General features: G+C 51.8%; 1 protein-coding gene across 1 annotated transcript; it reads right to left on the bottom strand.

The window, feature by feature from the left end:
* Nucleotides 1-785: 785 nt before the first annotated feature.
* LOC141928097 (acrosin-like) lies at nucleotides 786-7502 on the bottom strand. Its single transcript, XM_074835760.1, has 10 exons — nucleotides 7487-7502; nucleotides 6993-7177; nucleotides 5254-5579; nucleotides 5062-5133; nucleotides 4870-4924; nucleotides 3502-3560; nucleotides 2658-2858; nucleotides 2056-2321; nucleotides 1631-1776; nucleotides 786-1145 (listed from the first exon to the last, which is right to left on the bottom strand). Exons 1-10 carry the CDS (start codon nucleotides 7500-7502, stop codon nucleotides 786-788), a joined length of 1686 nt encoding a protein of 561 aa, XP_074691861.1.
* Between the last annotated feature and the right edge of the window lie 17503 nt (nucleotides 7503-25005).

Genomic DNA, 25005 nt, shown 5'->3' with positions numbered 1-25005 from the left:
AAGGAGTTTGCGTGTGCCCCCGTGGGAGGTGCGTTCTACAAGCGCACGTGTGGCTGGGTGCACGCTGTGAGCTTGCAGGTGGGCGCAGGGGTGGGTGCAGACGGGGTGCGTGCGTGCGTGCGGGGTGTGTGGGTGGGTGCGTTCGTCGTGCGTGCGTGCTGCGGCATGTGCACGCGCTGCCTGTGCGCGTGTGGGGTGTGTGTGTGCGCGCGTGCTCACTTGGGATGTGTGTGTGAACACCGTGCGTTGCGCTCCATGTTGCAGACGTGTGTCTTGGAGTACGGGTGTGCGCACGCTGCGGGTGTGCATCACACCTTCTCTTTGTACCCCACGTGTGTCTCTAGGGAGTGTGTGTGTGTGTGTGTGTGTGTGCGCGTGCCCCAGAGCTGTGTGCGTGTCACATCGATTTTCCTGTCCTCTTTCTAGCCCCGATGTGCCGGTCTTCTCTGTGCCATGGTGGCTCTGAGCACCCTCGTCTCTGACCAGGCTCGGGTTCAGCCCTTCTGAGTGACTCTTTCCCTTTGTGCCGGACCTGGCTGCCTGCAGCCTCATTTTGCAGGTGCCAGGCATGGAATCCTTGCCTTGCACAGGAGACTGAATTGGACTGCAGCATGGTTAGCTGTGAAACTTGGCAACTTTAATTCAAGAACTGGAACGCTCAACTGGAGCGTTTGTGTGTGTGGGCAGGACCGAGCAGCCTTTGAGAGTGAGGCTGCCTTTGGATCAGCAGGCAGTGCCCCAGCAGGAGATGGTCATGTTGCGCTGCAGCTTGAGCTGGGTCCTGCTCATGCTGCTGCTGGAGTCTTTTTCCCCCACAGGACCTGCAGGAGCTCCTGCAGCAGCTTAAAGAATTCCACCAGCTTCTGGCGTGGAAATGGACAGGGCGTAGAGCTGCCGGCTTGCGTTGGTATTGGGCTCGGCCTCTGAAAGGGGGTCGATGTGAAGACTGGCCGTGGCGTTGGAGTAGCCGTTGCTGCTGGGTGCAGCCCCATCTGTACCAGGATCCAGTCATAAAAGTGCTGAGTGGAGGTGTAGACTCCAGGCCGTTTTGGTCTTGCGCAGCCTTTCCCCCAGCTGGTCACCCCAACAAGCCAGAAGTGGTCAGCATTGTTATCTTTGCAGACAAGAGGACCACCGCTGTCACCCTGCAGCAGAGGAGAGAGGGAGGGTTCAGGTGGTGTCGGGTGTCGGGTGGCAGCACTAGGGCTGGCTCCTTCTCTCTGCCAGCACCTGCCAGGGCTGTATCCGCTGCACAGAGAGGCTCTGCTCAGGTGGTGGGGCCTGCAGAACCTTGTCAGGGAGAGGGTAGTAAGCCTGTGGGGTAGGGCTGTCTGTCATCTCTGCACAGCGATGCTGGCTGTGTGCAAGAGGGATGTTTTGGGATTGGGATCTGGACCTCGGGGCTGCCAGGAGCGCTGGATGGGCTTTCTGGGCAGAGTCCCGGGCCTCTGGAACCAGTGGGGCCCTGGGCAAGGGCCTGCAGCTGGGGAAGGGGAGGTGAGCCCCGCCAGCGGTGGGGACCCAGCGGTGGGAGGGCGACTGGCCAGGCAAAGCCTGCGGCGGGGTGTGTCTGGGCGGCTGTACCGGGGCTGCCTGTGCCGCTGGGCGCTGCCTTGTCGCAGGCTCCTACCTGGCAGGTGTCGATGTTGCCCTGCGGGTAGCCAGCGCACAGGTTGTGGGGGTGGACGTCCCCTGCGTACCACCGGCTACTGTTGCAGAGGTTGACGTTGATGAGGTGGACCTTGGCCTCCTGCAGGACATCTGTTGATCCTCCAGCTGTGAGCACAGAAAGGAATTAACACCCAGCAGCTCGTTGCCAGGTCTCCTGCCCTGTCTGGGTGAGCCCCTTCCCTGGGGCTTGGCTTTGCATCGTGACAGGCGCTGCACCGGCGTTGCCCTTCTGTCTGGCCTTGGGCCCTGGGCCAGGCCCATCTCTCTATGGGCACACGTCCCTGCAGCCGCACTCTGGCTCTCGCCCCTGCTGTCAGGAAGCCCAGCCCGCCTCCCCCGTGTGCCAAGCTCGCACTCAGGACACGAGCACTTTTGGGAACTCACCTCTCGCCGTCGTGGACCCCCAGCCACTGACGTAGCAGGTTGTCAGCTCTGACACTCGCAGGGAGGCGTCGGGCACGCAGGCGAGCTGTACGTAGTAGCCACACTGCACAGGCTGGTCCAACTCCAGCAGCGCAATATCGTTCTCCTCCGAGATACTACTGTAGCGTTCGTGAACCACCAGCCGTTTAATACTGCGCACTTGAGCCTCCGGGCCCAGATGAGTCAACCAGGTGGCCCCGATCACCACGCGCCACATGGTGATGTGCCTGGAAGGCAGATGGGGAGAGGGCTCGGAGGGAGAGGAGCCACGTGCTGCAGCAGCCCAGCAGTTCCCTGCCCACTGCTTCACACGGGGGAGAGGAAAACAGCGCTCTGGAGGCTGCGGCTGCCCTAGCATGCCTTGGGCTCAAGGCGTGTCGAGCTGGAGGCTGTAGGAAGCCGTGGCAGGAGCCCAGCCCTCTCCTGAGCAGCCTCTCAGCCGGGCTCTGCAGTGCCCAGGCACTGGGTGTACCACAAGGAAAGGGGCCGGGAGTAGCACGTGGTGCTGCGGACGGGGCACCCGCGAGTGCTGGGGGGATATCCCCGTTCCTGGCCCTCCTTACCTGGCCTTGGTGAAGCAGTGGGCTGCTGTGAGGACCCACTGTGGGCTGATGAGGGACCCTCTGCATATGTGCCCCGTGCCTGCTGCCCAGGGAACCTGGATGCTGACGATCCAGGGCCAGGCCCCTGGCTGGGCGTCTGTGCCCCCCACGACGCGCGAGGTGCTGGAGTGAGCCGCCATGGGCCGCAGCCCGCAGGTCCCCCTGTAACCAGAAACTCATCACCATCCTGCTCGATGGCTCGCTGCTGTTCCGGCTGAAGGTCAGCCCTCTGCCCTCCCCAGGGGGCGCTGCATGGACAGCGAGGCCAGGGAGCCCCATGGGGGCGGGCAGGCGTCCGCCCCCGTTTCTGCTTTGGCCCCGCAGGCGAGTTGTGCCAGCAGCCCGGGTGCTGCAAGGAGCCGAGGCTCCCGCGTGGGGCTGGGGAAGCGCTGGTGTGGCCACAGGGGACCAGCGGGCACCCTCCAGGGAACCCCATGAGGTTGCCCAAGCTCCCTCCCAGAGCCTCGGCCCACTTACCCACAGCTGTCCCAGGCGCCGTGCGCAGGCCAGCACAGGGCCAGCAGGATGAGGAGGGGGATCAAACGCATCGCTGCCAGTAGCATGTGCCAGCTGCCAGAACCGAGGGCTTGTCACCACCAGTGCAGCAGCCGACAGAGTGCCCGCAGGGCTCGCGTTGCCCACGGTGCCCTTGGCAACGGGGCTGATGTCACAGAGTCGCTGGTTCCGGGGGCTGGGCACGGTGGTCTCTAGGGGTGGGGGGGGCCACAACATGGGGGTTTCCAAGCAGGAGGGGAGGCAGAAGCTGGGATCGGACACCCCCGACAGACCCCGCTGAATGCTCTACTTGCGCGACGGGGTGTGCAGGCCCCGTGGCAGGCAGCAGCGCCCCGCCCCCAGCACCGCCTGCCAACAGTGAGCAGGAAAAATCCCAGTGTGGCACCACAGCCTCTTTGGGGAGTTCACTGCCCCCCTGCTCTCTGCGGCCCTTTGCCAACAGGTCCTTCCCAACAAACGTACACCAGAGAACGTGACTACAATACACCATGCGCCATCCACCATCCCACAGTCCACCAGCCACCATGAATCATTCACCATCCCACAATTCACCATCCACCATCCACCATCCCAGAATCCACCAGCCACCATGCACAGAACCACAGAATCACAGCATCATCTAGGTTGGAAAAGACATTGAAGATCACCTAGTCCAACCATTAACCTAACATTGACAGTTCTCAACTACACCATATCCTTAAGCGCTACGTCAACCCAACTCTTAAACCCCTCCAGGGATGGGGACTGCACCCCTGCCCTGGGCAGCCCATTCCAACGCCCAACAACCCCTGCTGGAAAGAAATACTTCCTAATAGCCAGTCTAAACCTTCCCTGGTGAGCTTGAGGCCATTCCCTCTTGTCCTGGCGCTTGTTCCTTGGTTCAAGAGACTCATCCCCCCCCTCTCTGCACCCTCCTTTCAGGTAGTTGTAGAGGGCGATGAGGTCTCCCCTCAGCCTCCTCTTCTCCAGACTAAACCCCCCCCAGTTCCCTCAGCTGCTCCTCATAAGACCTGTGCTCCAGACCCTGCACCAGCTCCGTTGCCCTTCTCTGGACACGCTCGAGTCATTCAATGGCCTTTTTGGAGTGAGGGGCCCAAAACTGAACAGAGTAATCGAGGGGTGGCCTCACCAGTGCCGAGCACAGGGGAAAGATCCCTTCCCTGTCCCTGCTGGCCACGCTATTGCTGATACAAGCCAGGATGCCACTGGCCTTCTTGGCCACCTGGGCACACTGCTGGCTCATGTTCAGCCGGCTGTCAATCAACACCCCCAGGTCCCTCTCTGACTGGCAGCTCTCCAGCCACTCCTCCCCAAGACTGTAGCGCTGCTGGGGGTTGTTGTGGCCCAAGTGCAGGGCCCGGCATTTGCCCTTAGTGAAACTCCTCCAGTTGGCCTTAGTCCATCGCTCCAGCCTGTCCAGATCTCTCTGCAGAGCCTCCCTACCCTCGAGCAGATCAACACTCCCACCCAACTTGGTGTCATCTGCAAACTTACTGAGGGTGCACTCGATCCCCTCGTCTAGACCATCAATAAAGATGTTAAACAGGAGTGGCCCCACAACCGAGCTCTGGGGGACACCACTCATGACTGGCCGCCAACCAGATTTAACTCCGTTCAGCACCACTCTGTTGTCGCGGCCATCCAGCCAGTTTTTTACCCAGCAAAGCATGCAATCATCCATGCTGCGAGCGGCCAGTTTTGCCAGGAGAATGCTGTTGGAAATGGTGTCAAGGCCTTACTAATATCAAGGTAGACAACATCCACAGTCTTTGCCTCATGCAATCAGCAGGTCGCCCTGTTGTAGAAGGATATCAGATTTGTTAAGCAGGACCTGCGTTTCATAAGGTACCTGCGCATGCATGCAAAATGCAACAGCATCTGCGGTGTGGTGCAGGCACTAGTGTCTGACTGATAACAGTGTCTGCAATAGTGTCTGACCCTGTATTGTCATCGGCAGTGACATCTGCAAGGGTTCCTGCAATGGCCGTGGCAGCTGTAGGGGCATCCGCTGTGGTGTCCCCATCTTCAGTCGAGTGTTCACCTGCAGTGCTCTGTGTTGGTGTTTGCTCCTGGAATGGCATCTGCTGTGGGGTCTGCGGTGGTACCTGTCTGCAGCTGAATTGGCTTCCGAGGGATCTGCAGCTGGTTTGGCGTCTGTAACGGTGTGTGCGTCTGCCGTGGTGCATCAGTCTGCAATGGCATTTGCGATGCTTTTAGCATTGGTTTCTGCATCTGCAGGGTTAGGGGAGATGGACCGTGCATCTGCAAAGGTGTCTGCAAGGGTATTTCATTCTGCAGGGCCATCTGCAGTGGTATCTGCATCTGCAGTGGTATCTGCAGTGGTATCTTCATCTGCAGTGGTGGCACCTGTCACAACCCGGACTGGAAGTCCAGAGAGTCACAACAGTTCTGTGATCCCCTCGGGTTAAATTAAGGTGAAACAACACCAAACAACGGGTCAAAATGTTTTATTTGCAGTAAAAAACAATTTAGACTTGGAAAAGGATAATAAGCAACATGGTCTCTTACAAATCTATAAGAAAGAAAGGAAAGGAAAGAAAAAGGAGGAAAGAGAGCCAAAGCAATCCGTATCAGCACCCCTGGATCCAGCACTGTCTCAGGTCCAGTAATCTTGGGTGGTGGGTGCACACCCAGCAAAGTTTCTGTCCCCTTTTAAGTTCATCTTATCAGCTGATTAGCATACTAGATGAGGAGGGGCGGGGATTCCACAGACTCATTTCCATGAGAGACAAGGAGCGGGGGTTCCAGTTGAGTCGGTGGGTGGTCGTACTCGCCCTGCCCAGCTTTGGTTTTTCCTCTGTTCCCAGAGATTCTTGCTGACTTCATGCTTCTCATCAGTCACCCCAGAGGTGATCCCCTCTTACCAGTTCTTGTTACCACTTTAGCAGCGAAGGTGCGAAGTCATTAGCAGGGCAAGCACGGTGTCTGGCTTGCACAACAGAGCCTCAGAGTGTTGGGCTTAGGGGTACTTGTGCCTGAGGGGAGACACCTGGTTTCACTCAGTCCAGTTTACCCCCTTCGAGGCTCATCTGAGGAGCTTGTCAGTGCAGCTGCAAGGGAGTGGGGGGTGCAGCCTTCGATACGCTCCTGCTTCCCTGGGGGACATTCCTTCGACTAATCCAAAGGCCGCAGCTTGTCCTGGAGGTTTTCTGTGTCAATGAATGTTTGAAGCATCAATTCCTTCAGTTCCTTACACCACCTGGGACATGTTTATTGGGACGTGTAGTGGAACTGGTACCTGTATGTGTAATTGTACCTCCGACTGTATCTGTATCAGCAATTGCATCTGAGTGTATTCCAGTGCCCATATCTATAGTTCTTTCTCCGCCTGTGTAGAGAAAGAACAATGTGTAATTGTGCCCATGTCTGGAATTGTACCAACGTCTGTCACTGTATTTGTATCCATCTCTATATCCTCATCCATATCTCTGTCGGTGGCTGTTCATGCAGTTACCCGTTAGTTACCTCTGCCTGTGGCAGCACAGCTCTGTGCTGGTGCTGTATTTGTGTCAGTGCCTTTATGTGTAACGGCTCCTCTGTCTCATGGTACCTCAGTCAGTCAGGGTGTCACTTTCTGTATCTGCCGCTCCTTGTCTCATTGAATGTGTCCTTGTATCTGTGACTACTTGTACCCTAAACTGCATCTGTAATTGTGTATCTGGAATTGTAGCTATTTTGTGCCCGCATCTGCAATTGTATCTGCAATTCAGTGTGAATCTCTATCTGTAATTATATTGATATGGGTGATGGAGCCAGTACCTGTATTTCTGATAGTGCCAGTATCTGTCTCTCTAATGGTGCCTGGACCTGTAACTGTATCTGCACTGATAACGCATCTGCACTGGTGTCCGCAATGCAAATCCTTTCTGTAGTTCCATCTGGAATAGTATTTGCATCTGCAGTGGTATCTGCAGCCGGAATGGCATCTGCATTTGCGTTTGTGTCTGAAATTGTACATGCATAGGCATGAATAAAAGAACTCCCTTTGTAATCCTGTACGTTGTGTCCCAGCCTCTCTCCTTGGTCAGCACAAGCCAGTTGCCAAATTTTGGTGACAGCTCCCCATCATGGCCACACGGTAGCGGTACCAGCACCAGTTCTACCACAGTTGGGAGTGGAGAGGGAGAGGACAAAACCAACCCAAAAGCACCCCAACCCCCCACTCATCCCCACTGCTGGGGCAGCACACACATGTTGGTATCGCAGGGCCACCGGTGCCGGCCCCATCCCTTCCCCTTGGACACAAAACTCACCTCCCCAAAAGATCATGCTTGTGATGGGAGATCGTGGAGATGGGGAGACTGTTGGGATAGGAAACCATCACGGGGCTGAGAAATCGTCATTGAGATGGGAAACCGTCATTGGGATGGGAAATCATCATTGGGATGGGAAGCTGTTGGGATGGGAAACCATTGTGGGGATGGGAAGTAATCACTGGAGACAGGAACTCAGCAGGATGGGGAACCGCTGAGATGGGAGGTGTGGTGTGAAGAAGCAAAACCTCGTAAGGCTGGCTGAAGCAGGTGCTGGTGGAATGATCACCATGGGGCCAGACCCCCAAAACCCTGTTTGCCCAACCACCATGGCAGGTGCAGCAGCAGGTTCCCGCTCCTCCTCAGGCTCCTGCTCTCCAGGTAACTCCCCTGCCAGCTCTGCCCACCAGGCTCTCACCCCATCACCCCTCTTCGCTTCCCCCTGCAGAGAGGTTCCCTATGCAGCTGCTGGTGGCATCAGAGGTGCCCGGGGGGAGCTTCACCACCCCAGCCATGTCACCGCCGGTCCCTGCCTGAGTGCTGCCCTCTGTCACAGCACTGCCAGTGTCCCATGAGCCTGCCCAGGTCCACACTGTCACCTGCCAGCTGGCCCAGGCCACCGCCTGGCAGGGGGTGCCCAGGGCCTTGGGACCCCGGGCAGGTGTGTTGCAGGTGGGTGTTTTAGATCACTTGAAGAGATACTGTGGAAGGTATTAGCAAAAAGTGATTTTAACGTGATGTTATAAAAGTGTGCCTTTGCAAAGTTTGATGGCAACGTTCACTCTATTACTTACTACATGGAAGAAACACACAAAGGAAAATCAAGTTAGAATTTATTTAAAATTATTTACACAGAGACAGAAACATAAAAAGGTAAGGGAGACCCTCCCGTTGAGTCACAAAGTTCAGAACGGACCCCCTTGCTTTCTAAACTCCTTCTCAGAGAGACGTCTAGGTGAGGCTGGATCCAGGCTTGTGGCAATTGACGCACGGACTCTCAATGAAGTGCAAAAGGAAAGACTCTTTATTATTACCACAGTACATATTTATGCTATGGTTAAAGCTCTTCATAATTAGCAAATCAGCAATTAGACAGCTATCAACCTTTTCTCCTATCAGCATCAGACCACTCTAACACGCACTGTGCAGGCCAATCACCCTCTCGTTCATGCGCTGTTCTCGCGGCGGTAACTTCTCACAGTTCAGTACTTTTCCACAGCTCAGTGTTGCAGCTGTCCGTTGTTTTTCCCTGCCACCTTGGCACAACTCGGCAGTTTCTGATCTTTCTCCCAAGGTCTGTTTCTCATCAAAGCCTTGCTGCTTCTCAGGGGCTGCGCAGAGCTGACAGGCCGATGTCAACTTGCCTCTCTCCCACACACTACCACTGTGGAAAAAACACCACCACTGTGGAGGAACCACGACCACCATCATCACCATGGAGGAACGAAGACCACTACCACCATGACTACTGTGAAGAAACTACTTTTACCACCACCATCAACACCACCACCATGAAGGCACCACCAAGACCACCACAACCACCATCACTGTGGAGCAGCCTCCACCACCACCACTGTACAGCAACCTCCACCACATACATGACAGTGGAGAAAAGACCACAACCACCACCAGAAGCACCAAGGAGGAACCACCATTTGCACAACCACTATGGAGGAACAACTACTACCACCACCAATGCTGAAGAACCAACACCACCACCAGAAGCACCAAGGAGGAACCACCATTTGCACAACCACTATGGAGGAACAACTACTACCACCACCAATGCTGAAGAACCAACACCACCACCACTGTGGAGGAACCAACACCAACACTACCACCAACATCATGGTGGAACCACCACCACCATGGAGGAACTACCACCACAAAAACCACCACCAGCAACACCACCCCCACTGAGCAGGAACCACCACCAGCACCATCAAGTAATCACCAACAGTACCCCACCTGCATCGTTATCACTGTGGAGGAACCACCACCACAGTGGAGGAATCACCACCAGCACCGTGGAGGAACTACCATGTATTTGCCATCTGTAAACAAACTTTTGGTTGTACCCCTTGTTAACTTCCAGGGCCTGACTGCACAGCCTTGGCTGCACAACTCCCCACTGGAATGGAAAAGCAGAGGGCAAATCTCTGGGCAAGCTACAGCTCCATCCAACCCTCATCCAAGCTCTCAGCCCCCAGAGAGGACAGGGTTTTGCATTACTTGACTCCTGTGTCGCCTATGTTCTGCATGGTGAGGTGCCGGGACGTGTAGCTCTGCTGCACCACCGCTCCAAAGCTGAGGTGTTCCTGGTCCAAGCTCACATCGCTGTAAGCAGGTCCAGCCTCTAAATCAACAGACAAAAATAACTGGCAATTTTCTTTGAGCGGAAACATCTGATTTCATCCTCCTGTTGGGTTCCACCCAGAGCCTGGCCACCACTCAAGGGGGGAAACCAAGGGAGTTTCTAATAAGGTTGAACACTTGAGGTCTTAATTCTTAATACTGCTAAACGAAGAAAGTTGAATACACACATTCTTATAGCATTTCATCCTTATTAATAACTACATTTTGTCTAAGCTACATATTTCACTAGTGACTAGTAAGCCTATATGTTTCATCAAGGAGTTGCAAGTACTGTTAGCATTTTCTCTTAAAAGAGTTGGGAACTGCAGTGTGATTAAGGACAGAGATAGTGTATTTTGTCCTATTGCAGTAGCAAGCATTACCCATCCATTCTGCTTAAATGATCAGTTGAAGAGATGGCGAACTGTTGGCACAGGGGTATGTATAGCACCCACTGCTGGCTCCTGAGTGCCCACCAAAAACTGCCTCTCACTCCTCAGGTGTGATTGCACACAGCTTGCTGGTAACCACCGGGACTGTAACCTGTGAAAACACAAGCATAACCTCTTCCCGAGGTTATTAATGGATATGGTCCTTCCCAGTTACGCTTTCCAGGACTTGAGCCTTGCCCTGGACTTCTTGTTGATCTGGTATCTGTGATGAGAAGTGGTGCAATATTGACGGCACCTATTTTAACGATCCAAATGCAGCAAAGGGAGTGACGTCGGAGTGATGTCAGATTGCCATAATTCTGAGGAGTGAGTCCCCGAGGGTTGACACCACTGGCTGTTGAAGAGAGGGAGTCCTTCTGGTATTCAGGGCAAGTCACAATGATGTCTTCAGCCTGAGGCTTTGATAAAGAAAACTGGTTTTGTATTGCTCTGGCATTTTGGTGGAAAAATTGCATTTGAAAGCTGTGCTTACCGTGTTTCTGAGATGGCATTAGTTGCACGGTCGAGATCTTGTTTTTGCTTTCTCTGTAAGTACTCTGGGTGACGTGAGTGAAGGATCTCTTCGCAAAATATAAAGCAAGCTATGCAAATCATCATTAGTTAGGCCCAACAACAGCTGTATCCAATTTATGGCTCCTAACGGTTTCTGTAAATCATTTGAAGTCTTAACATCAGTTTTAAGTTTAACCTGTTGCGGGACAATGGTCTGTTCACAAATTCTCCACTCGAGGTACTGCCACGGTGATGACCTCTGTACCTTTTCAGGTGCTATTTGTCACCCCATTTGAGATACTGAGTCTTTGGGTAAAGCAAGAGGCTTTTCCATGATCTCCTGTGTTTCTGCTGCTATAAGGATATCATCCATATAATGATATATAACAGTCTGGGAGACCTGCATTGTGGCAGTTTTCTTTATGCCTCATGGTAAAACAACCCAGTGGTACCGTGTTGTAGGTTCACTAACATTAATATTGGGAACAAAAAAGGGAAATTTAGATGCATCATCCGGATGCAAGGGAATGGAGAAAAAATAAATCTTTCAGATCAATTATTAGAAAATGCCAGTTTAGGGGAATCAATGTGTTGGAGATCATGTAAAAGTCACCATTTACCACTTTTATTTGATATAGCAAACACCAGGGGGTTCCAAGGACTGGTAGGTATGATATGTCCTGCACTTAACTGTTCATGAATTAAATCATTCAGGTGGAGCAACTTTTCCATTGGCAAGGGCCACTGACCCACCGACACAGGTGATTCTGTTTTCCAAGTTAGTTTCAGGGTGGGTTTCAGGGTGGGCTGTGCTGCAGTGGCAATTAAGACAAATTTGATCTGATTTGAGTTCCCCATTGAGCCGTACAGTCACAACCCCATGATGTAGCAGGGGTTTCCAATATAAATGGATGAATATTTGCTACCCAGTTTTCTGGGGCCCTTACCTGAATGAGTTATTTGGTTTGAAACATTACAGCATGACTACCAACCCCGAAAAGCACTCGTGTTACCCGAGCTAACAGCAAATCTGGTCGCAGACATTACAGTCACATCTGCACCAGTATGTAAAATGCCTGTTAGTTCAACGGATTCTTCTGCTTTAGTGAGGTTACATTTTATCAGAGGTCGACTTTGTCTTCCTGTCTGAGCTCAAAATGTTTGAGGAGTAAGTGCTGATCCAAATCCTGAGTCACCCCAGCTGTAGTAAAATAAACAAGCTGAGTAAGTTTGACCTCTGGTAAAATGAACAACCCCTGTAAGGTTGTAGATGATTTTTATGACAATACCCTTCTCAGCTAGAAGGTATAAAGGTGCACTCTCCCCACAAAGTATGCACCTAAATTCAAGACAACAATTAATACAGAATTACTGCCTCCTGCTAGAGGAGATATTTCACCTATGACACTTCAAACACTTAGCCCAAACAAACAGGCAGCACCGATGACCCAGCGGGTACTATGGCACTCTGTCAAAGAAGTCCGCAGCTGCCGCTGGGCTGCGTCTCGCATGCGCAAAACAATCACACAAAGAGGCCTCTTACACTTACTGCTCACACAACATAAAATGATAAACGGTGCAAACATCAAAACATTGTTAAGAATATATAAAACTATTAAACTATTGCTTATTGATTATGTGGTGTGTCAGCAGCTTCTGTAAAAACTGCTGCTTTGGGGGGGGGGGGGGGGTGCCGAGAGCGCGGTGCCGGTCTCAGCCGCAGGCAGTTAAGAGACTGAAGTCTTTCTCAGCCCACCCATCAGCACTATCATAAGTAATGTTAATGAGAAAACTAAGAAAGTCCCAAGCCCCCCAAGCCTCAGGATTAATATCAATAGCGGCATGTAGTCTAGCAATAAATTTTGGATAGGGCTCCGTGGGCCCCTGTCTTACTCCTGTAAATGCTGGTGCTGCTTTTTCATCATGTACGGCTAAAATCGTTTTTAAGGCCAATTCTTGGGTTAACCGTAACACTTCTGGTTGAAATCTAACTTGGCAGTTGGGGCTAGCAAAAGGGCCTGCACCCATCAGCATTTGAGCTTGCACCCCATATAGAGGATCTCCTTGCTGACAGGGTGTAGCTGCTGGAAAGTTGAATTACTGAACCAGTACATGGTGATTTTAACTCATTTTCACCATATACTAATTCCGTAACCCAGCACATTCCCATCATTTTCCAATCTCAGGCTTCCCACTCATTGCCTTGTGAGGTTACTGTTACCAGAAACGTCATTGGTCTAAACTCGTTAAACTGCCCCTCAGTTATAGCATCCCGAATAACTCCCCGCCATCGGCTTGCCGGATTATCATTACCACTCGCGCGTCCCAGTGCCCCCCCTCCCATTTGGGCCGACGATGGTAGCGACCCGATAGCCACTGTTTCCCTCTGACCACCCTCCCCCCCACCCCCCCCCCGTGTCACGGAGGAAGGGGTTAAAAGGAAGAGGGGGAGGCGGCGGTGCTGTGGGGGTGGGTTGAGCCGCTTGCTGCATTCAGATTTCAAGTTGCTCTAATTTTCTCGTTAGTTCTTGCAAGTGTTGATCTTGTAAATCATAACGAGATTGTTCCTGCACCGACCGGGTTGTCGGGGGTGAGGACGGGGGCAGGGCTGGGTCGGTGCCGTCCTCTGGCGAGGCGGCGGCGGTGGCGGGGGGGGGGTCGGGCGGGGGGCAGCGGGAGCGGGGCGGGGCCGTGCGCTCCAGTGATTGATCTTTTGGGCTTGAGGCGAGGGGTGTCGAGGTGTAGTAAACCTGTTGACTTTTGCTCTTGATTTTCCTGCCGCACGGGTGCTGCGCGTGCAGCGTCCCCGTCCCTCCTTTTAGGAGCTGCCTTGGGGAACAGGGATCCCGTGAACGTCCCAGCAGTGACAGAATCCTGAGGGCCAGCGCGTTCTGCCTCTGCTGACCAGGCAGCGAAAGCAGAGGCGGGGGTCTGCCGTTCCGCTTTCAGTTCTTTCAGAGTCTCTAGGACCAATCTCCACAGAGTGGAGAGTTTCCTACTGTCTTTAGAACCTGAACTAATGTTGTTCCACAGTGCCGCGCCGATCTTTTCCCAAGTAGCAGGTTCAAAGGCTGCGGTCACTGAGGGGATTACTCCATGCTGCCGAGCCCACAACAGCACCCTCCTCAGGTTCCCCTGATAAGATACTCCTCTTGTAGAGAGTATATGTTGGAGGAGCTTAATCACTGCTGCTTCTTCTTTACTTAGCGTGGACCCCATCTCCTCCCCAGCCGCTCACCTGATCAGGGCGAGATTCCCGACGACTGCGTGCGCGTCTTCCCAGGCGCCGGGGCAGCGCCTGCTACGGCTGGCTTCCGCCCCCTCCGGACCGTCGTCTCTTGCTTGGGCGAGCACCGACGAGAGGGTCCCGATTCCCCAGGGTTTGAATCCCGCGTATCTTCGATGAGGCTCCCTCGGGTCCCTGGTCGGGCGCCAGTTGCAGACGCGGAAGTCTCGGACACAACTTAGACGACCAATGTGATCAAGTTGATGCCACTTTATTAAAGGCTACACAGCAATTTATACTCTATCTCAAGCTTCACACGCCGCTATCTTATTGCTAATAGGCTAAAGCTACTTGTTCACGCGCCCTTCTGCCCTCTATGATTGGTCCCAGTGTGGTGTCCACGCGCTGCTCTCCCCCCAGGTAGACCCCCTGTTTTCGACATTCCAACATCTTTATCTCTTGGCCAGGAATGTAGTTTCTCAGGCTGTCTCAGCCTTGTTTTTGTCCTTGAACACAGCTTCAGCTTGCTGTTACAGTGAGGCCCCTTGGTCTGGATCACTCACAACATGTCCGTTGTTCTCCAGCGATTCCACAGTTTAATACTTAAGTGTACCCAGAATAGGAAAGGACTCTTTTTGTAGAAAGGAAAAAATAAAGGCAGAAGGCTTTTTTCCCTTTTTATACATCTAGTTAAATCCTCTTTCCATGCAGAAGGATGAGTACGAGAAGAGTGCGTAATGCTGCAGCTGATTGCACTATTAGTTATCAAATGCATTTAGTTTGTGCACAGTCCTTTCTCTCATATAAAACTATAGAGCCGATGCTGGTGACTTACTGTGGTCTGCAGCAAATGGCCTGTTAGGCATCTAATCCACATTCTTCTCCATGGGACAGTTAGTTAAAACTGTCAGAACTTGAACCTACTAATGGTTTTTGGAGATGTGTCTTACTCATTAACCTTGAGGTTGGTGACTTCTCACTGCGCTGGACAGTGGAGAACAGACTAGTCAAAACATCAAGGCACAGCCTACTCTACATCTTCAAATGTTACAATAGTGAAATATCAAAACTGGGCAGCTATTTCCTGCATATTAGAAATTTTTTACACTGCTGAACATTTATAGCTTCATGCTCTCAATTCAGGACCATATTCACCCATTAACCATCTACAGGCCTTTATAATTGATTAGAACCCAAACAATGTCCTTAGTTTAGCTAAAACCTGGATGATTCTGATTATACCCAGGTATTAGAATGGCATTACTGGAATGTGAGAAACATACATGCCCAGTGTGTCATCAGGCAGGTGTTTCTCCTGGTACTTTAGTTGCCAACAAGTGCCTACGCCAGGTAATGCAGTGACTTTTAGATAAACTGTTTGTAAGAAAAGTCTAGTCAGTCAGTTAGCTGAAAGGGAAGAAAATATTAATTTACATCTCCTTAAACAAGGCTAAATGGAATAAGCTAAATTTACTTTGCAAATACATTCCCTGTTGTTACAGAAGCTGACAACTCTTGAGAGACAAGCTGGCAAATTCAGGTCACACTTGTGTTTAACAGGATTGCCTCAGTTTCAAATTCAGTGTTAACACGGAGTGCTTTACACACAGATAGAGTTACCAGTCATTAACACCAGTGTTTAATGAGATGCGTTCATGTATCACAGAATGGTTTGGGTTGGAAGGGACCTTAAAGCCCATCCAGTCCCACACCCCTGCCATGGGCAGGGACATCTTCCACTAGCCCAGGTTGCCCAAAGCCCTGTCCAACCTGGCCTTGAACCTTTCCAGGGAGGGGGCAGGCACAGCTTCTCTGGGCAACCTGTGCCAGGGCCTCACCACCCTCACAGGGAAAAATTTCTTCCTTACATCTAATCTGAATATATCCGTATGCTGGTTTATTTTAGGATGGATAGTATATATGGGAATACACAAGTAATTTTACTCTGTGGAGGCTTTTGTTCATAGAGCTACAGAAGGTTCATGTTACCTCTTTGTAAATGTTTTTCTGCCTCTAGGCTGTGAACAACTTCAAAAATGGAACTGGTTACGCACAGAGGATCCGTAAGCAGAGGCAGCAGCAGCAGCAGCCACCAGCACCTCCACCAGCACTTGTGGCTCTGACCCCTCCTGCTGCGCTGGTGGCTGCCACGGAACGTCCTCAATCTTTCCCCCTGTCAATCCACGGTTTGTGGGAAGAGAAGGTAGGTTTTCTTCCACTATATGCAGTGATTCTCATATTTTAGTAGAGCTTATTTTCTAACTGTTTGCACTGATTAGACACCCAGCATTGCCGAGTCTTCTGGGCTACCAAGGACAATCAATACCCACAACTGGTAAGTAACCGTAACTTACAAATTTCTCTTAAAAAATTATCTTCAGGTAAACTGAAGGGGATTTTTTTTCTCTCCCCATGCCAAAAGGTTGCATGTGAGAGCCAGCAAAATTCGCTCGGCAAGTGGCAGACCAGACTGGGAAGTGTAAGTATGCTACAGAAATTCAATATATTGCTGCTTGTAACCTGTTAAACGAGGCCGTAACACATAACGGACACAACAGCTGATTTATAAGGGAATAAGTATGCACAGATCGTTGTGGAGAATACATGTGGTAATTAATTTTTAAATGCCTTTATTTGAATTGCCCTTCACAAAGGGGATCTGTGCTCTCAGGAAGATTATTTAAAATAAAACTCCAGTACATGATTGAAAAGAGGACTCTGAAGAATGAAGTCTTTCTGAGGAAATCATAATTACATATATAAATGAAACATAATTAAAGGATCAGATGGAAAGGCACCCTCTTGATTACTGAATAGGGCTGAAGAAATTGATTTCCCAATAGAAATCAGCCTCCAATATTCTTTTTTAACAACTTAGTTAATACTGATTGAGCAAACTATTGGAAAAGGCAAGGCTGTTATTTTACTATTTAGTCATCTCAAGTACCCAAGCTGCTTTCTCTCGGTTGGAGAGAGAGGAGTCTCTTTTGGTTTATTGCAGCATCAGGTTAGTCCTTCCTTTTGGTATTTATTTGTTATAGATAGATTGTAAGGGTGCATTGTATGTATAAAATGTTAAAGATAAGTCAAAGCAAATTAACAGATTGTCTAAAACCTCAAGTTCAGCAAGCAAAAAATAACAATTCAGGGCCAAGAACGGGCCAAAGACATCACCATGAGGCAACAACCTAGGAAACGTGTGCAGAAGATGTTAAAAGAAGTTTGAGAGAACATGAGTTAATGTCTGTGCAGTACTTTGAAGATCAGAACTGTGATGTATTAAGCGTGTCAAGGTGTGGCAGAAGAGCGCTTGGCACGTGTCTCTTTTAGCACGGGCAGCCTCCAGTCACAGTTGCCAAACTGACTATAAGAAGGGGAGACTGAGGGATTTGTTGGGGGTGAGGATGTGAAGGGCAAGTATGAGGACCAAGAAATGAGCGTAGTCTCGAACAAAAAGCAGGGAGAAAAATGCTTAAGTTGAGAACAAGAAGTGCTCGCCACCACGTTCCTCCTTCATTCGCCTTCCTCTTTAAAATCAGGGCAGAGTGTAAAAAGCAGTGACTGGTGTTTTGGGGTTTCTTTAGAAGCTCAAATCGAGGACGCCCACACAGTGAACATACCCAGAGGACTCAGGCCCCAGCACTACCAGCATCAACACCGCTCTCTGTGCCTGTGCCTCCACCTCTCTTGTATCCTCCACCATCCCCCACAATTCCTTTTCCCCCGGGGGTACCACCACAACTGTTTCCTCCTCAGTTTCCACCTGGGCAACCTCCATCTGCTGGGTGCACTCTCCCTCCTCCAGGATATCCCCCAGCTCCTGCAGACACGTCACCAGCTTGAGGACCAGCAGCGGTTCCAATGGCTCATTCAAATGCCAGCCCAATGACACAAGCACCTCCTTTAGAGAATCATAGAATCACTGAGGTTGGAAAAAACCTCTAAGATCATCGAGTCCAACCATTAACCCAACACTGCCAAGTCCACCACTAAACCATGTCCCTACCCGTGGATGGTGACTCAACCACCTCCTTGGGCAGCTTGTTCCAATGCTGACAACCCTTTCAGTGGAGAAATGTTCCCCAACAGCTGATCTAAACCTCCCCTGGTGCAACTTGAGGCCATTGCTTCTCCTCCTATCTCTTGTTACTTGGGAAAAGAGACCAACACCCACCTTGCTACAACATCTTTTTGGGTATTTGTAGAGGGCGATGAGATCTCCCCGCAGCCTCCTTCTCTCCAGGCTAAACACCCCCAGTTCCCTCAGCCACTCCTCACAGGACTTGTTCTCTAGACCCTTCACCACCTTTGTTGCTCTTCTCTGGACATGCTCCCAGCCCCTCAGTGTCTGTCTTGTAGTGAGGGGTCCAAAACTGAACACGGTATTCAAGGAGCAGCCTCACCAGAGCTGAGGACAAGGGGACCGTCGCTCCCCTGGTCCTGCTGCAATTTCTGACACAAGCAGGATGCCTTTGGCCTCCCTTGTCTAGGGAGGAGTTTGACAGAGCACAATGAGACTTAAAGAAGAGTGGGGGTTTGGCTCAATGAAGTTGGGCTGTTTTTCATGTTTGTGTTTCGATGGCCTGTCGGACGGCATTTACACTCGAGTGCATCTGACATCAGCAAAAATGACAGAGTGTTTTCTCCAATAGACTTTCTGGGTGCAGATGGTAAACGTGCAAAACTAAAACAAGACAAATGTCATCCTAAAACTTTCCCTAAGACTTGTAGGAATTCTAAACTGGTTTTGCTTAAATAGCACGTCCACCTTTGCATCTGCAAACAGTATGCATTTTCTCATACTGGCCATGTTTTGTTTCTTGGTGTCTTTTTTGATAAAGGTCAAGCTGTAATTGTAATAAAGGTCAAACTTATTTTAACAGGGAAAAGAAGAAGTCCAGACTCGATGAGTTTACAGATGATTCAGGAACGGATGGACTATAAAAAGACTCCAAAGGAGCGCAGGTGTTTGTTTTCCAGGTAGCTGCTTTACATGTCTGTAACGGAGAAGCCAGCTGGCTAGAGGAATCAGGAGGATCTCCACTGCCCTCTCCAGATGGATGGGATGATTCCGGGGATTAGCAGGGAGAGGAGTTCTGTATGTAGGTTACTAGCTCAGCTACGGCAGAGATTAGTTGACTGAGAGTTACAATTTGGCAGCAGTTGCTGAGGAGCAGGTGTCTCTTTTACTAAAGCTTCTCTGCAGTGACACCCTTCACCTCCTGACAGCTGTGAGGAGGCCAGAACCTGAAGAGGTCTAGTGCCTGGATTTTCTACGTCTCCCTGTTCTGAGTGTAACCGTTACCTCAAAGCACTTGGGAGGAGATATGGGAGAGAAATTGCCTTCATCTCTTTTGTTTTTCTCCTGTGGGTACATGGGGAGATGTTAACCTGGACTGTACACTGGTGGCTTTCCTAGGAATTTCTTGACATTGATCAATTTTTCTTAGGAACTAAAAGATCAGACTTGTTTGTAAGGAAATCTTAAATGGGTGAAGGACTTTGAGAGGAGGAATGATGCTAATGAACACGTGGAATAATGTGAAATGGTTCTTTAAAAATTAATGAAGGAAAAACTTGTGAAGAAAAAACTCGGGGTAGCTGATGTTTCCTGTCCCCAGAATTCACTTGGGCAGGAGTCTGAAGAGCTCTCTCCTAGTAATGCTGTCAACACCTTTCTAGAGTAACAGCCTTGAGTCCTATCACTAGAGGCTGATTTCAGAAGCTTTTAGAAATTAATTTTCCTGCAGCGCAGCCACTACCCTTGGTTAGAGCCAGAGGTATATGAAAATTTTGCTAGGACCTCTGGGCTAGAAGTGTGGGTTAAATGGTCCTGTATGTAAGATTGCAGTACCAGGATTTTGCATCCTGTACAAATTGCCGAATAAGTAGTGACATGGTGGTACATGTGACAGAAGCCCGTGGAAATAGAGGTTCCCTTCCTGTGTGTTTTTGCACTAACAAAGCAGCAGCTGTTCTGTCTTTTCAGCAGAAACTTTGACATTTTGGCAAGTTCTTCAATTTGCGGTAGTAGTGTGTCAGCAACTGAAAGCAGCTTTGACATAAGCATATGGAGAGTCAAAAACCAAAACAAAGTGGGAGAAAATAAATGGGGAGAGTGACTATTTAGAATTAACTTTATTTAGGTTTTTTTGTGTTGTGTTTTCTTTTAAGGTCCAAGTCTCCATCTAGAAGTTCATACACCTAGTGTGAGGGAAGATCACGTTCTTCCTGCCCCTGCTTCTGACTTTGACAGTGCTGTTGAATTCTAACTCAATTGAGCTTATAATTATTTTATTTTTAGTAATACAATTTAGTAATATTTTTATTAAATGTAAAAAATATTAAGACATGATTTCAAGCAATAAACAACATAGGATAGAAAAAAACCTGGCTTGATGTGTCTTTCATCAGGTGTGTTGTATATTACAAGCCATGTCAGGACACTGGAAATGAACTTGGTTGGTCAATACAGCAGACAGCTCACTTCTGTGTTTTCTGTCTCGTATTGTGTGCGTCAGAAAGCTCAAGAAATTAAAGATAAGAAAAACTCATGAAAGGTAAAAAAAGGCAATGGTTATTAAAGACATACACCTAAGAAAATATGCCACAGCTTAGTTGCAGGAGTGTTTGGTGAAGAAATAGCAGCAGGTTGCTGACAAACTCGGGGTGCAGTGAGTAGATTCCCTCTCCATGTTTTAAGGTTTCTCAGTCCTTGAAATGAGACCTGAGAGGACTCTGTGGGTTTTCTCCTCCTCCAGCTCCAAAGTGAGCTCTTTATCACCCAAAGTGAGCTCTTTATCACTTCATCATAATGTCGCTGCCACACAGCTTTGAAGAAGGAAGGATTAGGGGGGGACAGTGAATGAGGGCCCTTTTTTTTGGTGGGGAGGTGGCGGGCAGAGGGTTGGTGCTGAAGAGCTGCTTTTCCTCTAGCAATCTTGCCCCCTTGGAACCACCAACCCCCCCAGAGCCCCCCAAAATCCGTGGAGATGCCGAGAAACCCCTTGAGGCCCCCCAAAATAGTGAGGAACACCTCAAGTTCCTCCTAGGATACCCCTCAACCCCCTGTGACCCCTAAGCCCCTCTGGGACCAACAAAACCTACACAGCACCCCCCAAAAAATTGGGAGGACCCCGCCTTAACCCCCCCAAGACCCTCAGTTCCCCACTTGGAACCCCTCCACCCCCACTGTCCCCTGCAGGGGTCTGGGGAAGGTCCCAGTGATGTCACCCCTCCTCCTGCACCCCCAGTTCCCCCCTTGGGACCCCCAAACCCCTCCTCCACATCCCTACTGTCCCCTGCAGGAGCTCTGGGGGGTCCCAGCACTGTCATCCCCCCACACCCTCCAGTTGCCCCACACACTGTGTCCCTGCTGTCCCCACCACCCCCTGTAGGGTTTTTTTTGGGGGGGTCCCACAAATGCCACACCCCTGTCCCTGCACCCACAAACTCTCGAGGACACCTGGGAAGGGGGGGGCATCCCAATGCCACCCACAACCACTCCTCTCAAGTTTGGGGAGCCTGTTGTCACCCATGTCCCCCCCCACCCCCCAGGAAGGGGACCACACCAGGCGAATGAGGAAAGCCACCAATGGCCTCCACTGGTACATCAACAGCATTGACCAGGATGGGGGACACAAGGACACCCCAGGGAGGCCATGGGGACACACCCCCCACACCCCTCAGGGTCTCCTAGAAGTCCCCAAATTGTCACCCTGGGCATAGGAGGGGACACAGGGACACCAAGGTGGCTCTTGGGGACAGCCCCATCCATGAGCTGTCCCCCACGTTGATGCCCCATGACCTTGAGGGACCCCACGGTGGCTCTAAGTGATGTCCCCGTCCTTGGGGTGTCCCCCACATTGACACCCCATGACTTTGAGGGGACACAGAAGACCCCAAGCTGGCTCTTGGGGACATCCCCATCCCTGGGGTGCACCCCACTTTGATGCCCCACAACTGGGAAGGGGACCAGGGTGGCCCCAGGGTGTCTGTGGTGATGTATCCATCCCTGGATTGTCCCCAACATTGACATCTGTCAGCTTACAGGGTAATTTGGCAGAAAATAAACCCCCTTGTGTCCCAGTTTGTCCTCAGGTGTCAGAGGGGCTGGGGGCAGCTACGTTTAGATTCAGATTGATACAAACTTGTCACTGTTCTTGTCACTTGCTCCGTCCAACCTCCACCCTCCCGCGTGACTCTGGGCTTGGGTTTCCCTCCTAAAGCACCTCGACTCAGCCCTGATGCCCACTGGAAAGGGTGCTGGGACAAGGGACAATCCCAAACTCCCCCCTGAGGATTCACCTCAAAACAACAGCTCCCCACTTCAGAATATCCTGTGGCAGACTCAGTCATAAGAGAGAAAATATCTTTTTATTGTAGACAGCAACTGTGGGGGCCCCGGAGTCACAGTGGTTCAGGCAGTGACAATGAGTCAGCACCTGCAAGGACAGAGTCAGAAAGCTCTGGTGAATCCCTGGCGGCAGGAAGAGGCAGAGTTGTGCTGCCCTCTCTGGGGAACACCGTGTATGAGGAATTGCTGTTGGCCCAGAGCACAGAGCTGTTGCTGGTGCTGGCTATGGGGTGGCTCTGGCGCCTCATCCCCCGGGCAATGCCCTTCGAGCCCCAAGCGCTGCAGAGACGTGCAGTGCCCTGTGCCACACCCCTGGGTGTGAGCCACTGGGCCCTGCCAGGGAGTTATTTCCAGACCCCGCACAGCGCCATCCCTTGCTGTGCCTTGCCAGTGTGTTGGGGTGATGGAGAGGAGTGTGGAGAGGTGTGAAAGATGGGCAGCAGAGCCTGGCACGCACCTGGGCTGCCTGACCTGCTGCACCTGCCGGCGTCTTTGCGCTGGTCCGTCCCCAGAACCACCTTCTCTCTTCCTCCTCTTCTTTTCTGTGCAGCTTTCACTCTCCTCTCCCCAGGCCTCTCTTCTCTTCCGGCTTCTCTTCTTCTCCTTGTCCCAGGGAGAGCCTGAAAACCTTTCCATCCCACAGTGGGATTAGATAGGGAAAGCCACGACCCACTGGAGTCAGTTCTGATTTTAACCAAAACGAGCTCATTTTACCTTCTGTCCTCTGAAAGCCTGGCCAGTTGTTCTGGGCATCCCAGGGAGTCTTCAACCGCAGGGCAGGAGCGCTCACCTTCAGGATGGCAGCCAGCAGCAGCGTGGGCTGGCTTCCCAGGTCGATGTCTGCGCCGTGGTCCAGGGCCTCCCGCAGCTCCCGAAGCGCTGTCCCACTGGCGGCTCTGTGGAATATCCCCTCTGCCGACGGCCCTTCCTGCTGCAGCACATCCACCTCCATGGGCTCGTGGCCCCGCTGTGGCAGGTCAACCTCCATGGGCTCGACTGACCTGCCAGAGCTGCTGCTGCTCCCGTCAGCCCTCTTGCATTTTTGGGGCCGTGGAGGCATCCTCAGCGGTTCAGAGAACCTCTTTTCACTTGCTCTACTGTCCGTGGGCTCCTCTGCCAAGCACACTTGGTGCCACAAGCTCAACGTCTCAGCAAGCTGTGGGCCAGCCTCAGGGGTTGTGTAATGGGCGGCTGCTGATGACACCAATGGATGCTGCTGGGATTGGCCCTGAGGCCCAGGTGGCCCCTGAGGCCCTGAAGGCCCCTGAGGCTTTCGGGGGGCTGATGGGGCAGCCCTTCCCCTCTGCAGGCAGCAGCTGCTCAGCAGGTCTGGATCCGTCATGGCGGCGCCCGCCACTACCAGCCCCTCTGCGCTCCTGCCCCCGGTAACCAGTGCTGCCGCGGCGCTCCCACACTCTCCCAGTGTCCGCGGGGGGGGGGTGGGGGAAGTGATCCCAGCTTCACAGCCGTGTCTGGCCACAGTGTCCGGCATTCCCGTCCAGCGAGGGAGGAGCCCTTGAGTGCCAGGGGCCGGCGCAGCCCTCGCGGCCCGTCAGTCACACATGTGCCTGAGGCCGCGGGGCCTCCCGCTGCTCGGGAGCCACACCCGGGCAGGTCCCTGGTGTGGTGCCTGCCCACGGCAGCCGAGAGGCGCTGGGGCGTGCCAGTGCCCAGCCCGGGGAGGTGGCTCCGGGCCGCAGTTGGGGTGCGGAGTGAAGGCGGGCGCGGGGCGAGGGCTGGTGCCAGGCCATGCCCTGGCCGGGAGCGGTGGGGAGTGGGTGCTGCAGCGGTCCGGCCCTGGCCGCGGGAGCGGGGCTGTGCCCCAGCAGCGGCACCGCCTGCCAGGGCGCTGCTGGAAAGGGTGGGGGGGGTGTGTGTCTCTGTGTGTCTCTGTGTGTCTGTGTGTCTGTATCTGTGTGTCTGTGTCTGTGTCTGTGTGTGTCTGTGTCTGTGTGTGTCTGTGTCTGTGTCTGTGTGTCTGTGTGTCTGTGTGTGTGTGTGTGTCTGTGTCTGTGTGTCTGTGTCTGTGTGTCTGTGTCTGTGTCTGTGTCTCTGTGTCTGTGTCTGTGTGTGTCTGTGTGTGTGTGTCTGTGTCTGTGTGTCTGTGTCTGTGTTTCTGTGGCTGTGTCTGTGTGTCTCTCCCCCCACCCCCCCGCCTTGTTTCTGAGTTTTTTACCCATGTCTGTGGTACTGCTCTGCCATCCAGCATTAGGGCTTTCATTTGGAAAAATGTTTGCTCTGTAAAACAGCCTCTTGAACCTTCTATTTATTTACAGAACTTGTGGGGCAATGCACAGGTTCACGCATTCATACTGTGGTGAAGAGGGATGAATTGTTGGAACGCTTCTAGGATTCGATGGCTTTGTCAGTTCCTTTGATGGGAATGTTTAAGGCCGTTGGCTTTATGCTTGGGCTTAATTCCTGTATTGCTTTTGAGAGGTTTGAGTGCACTGGCGGGAACCTTTTAGTAGGGATCAGTTGTATTATTCTGATATTTTGATTTTACAGTTAAAATTACTGTTCAGTATAAAATGAAAATACATTTTGGCTTTAAAACTCTGGGCCTTATTTTCCTTGAAACTGGATTTTCAGATGTGGAGTTAGAAGGCATTGCAGAATTCTAATTATTATTTCTGCA

The sequence above is a fragment of the Strix aluco genome, chromosome 11 (genome assembly GCF_031877795.1).
Source record: "Strix aluco isolate bStrAlu1 chromosome 11, bStrAlu1.hap1, whole genome shotgun sequence".
NCBI lineage: Eukaryota > Metazoa > Chordata > Aves > Strigiformes > Strigidae > Strix > Strix aluco.
Note: the sequence above shows the minus strand (reverse complement) of the source record. Positions and strands in the feature narration are given on the sequence as shown.

Excerpts from the sequence above, each read along its gene's own strand:
- LOC141928097 (XM_074835760.1), bottom strand. Across the intron at positions 5,580-6,992 it reads TGGCACTATCAGAAATACAG|GTGCCACCACTGCAGATGAA; the intron begins GTACTGGCTCCA and ends GGGTTGTGACAG. Across the intron at positions 1,146-1,630 it reads GCAACATCGACACCTGCCAG|GGTGACAGCGGTGGTCCTCT; the intron begins GTAGGAGCCTGC and ends CCTCTGCTGCAG.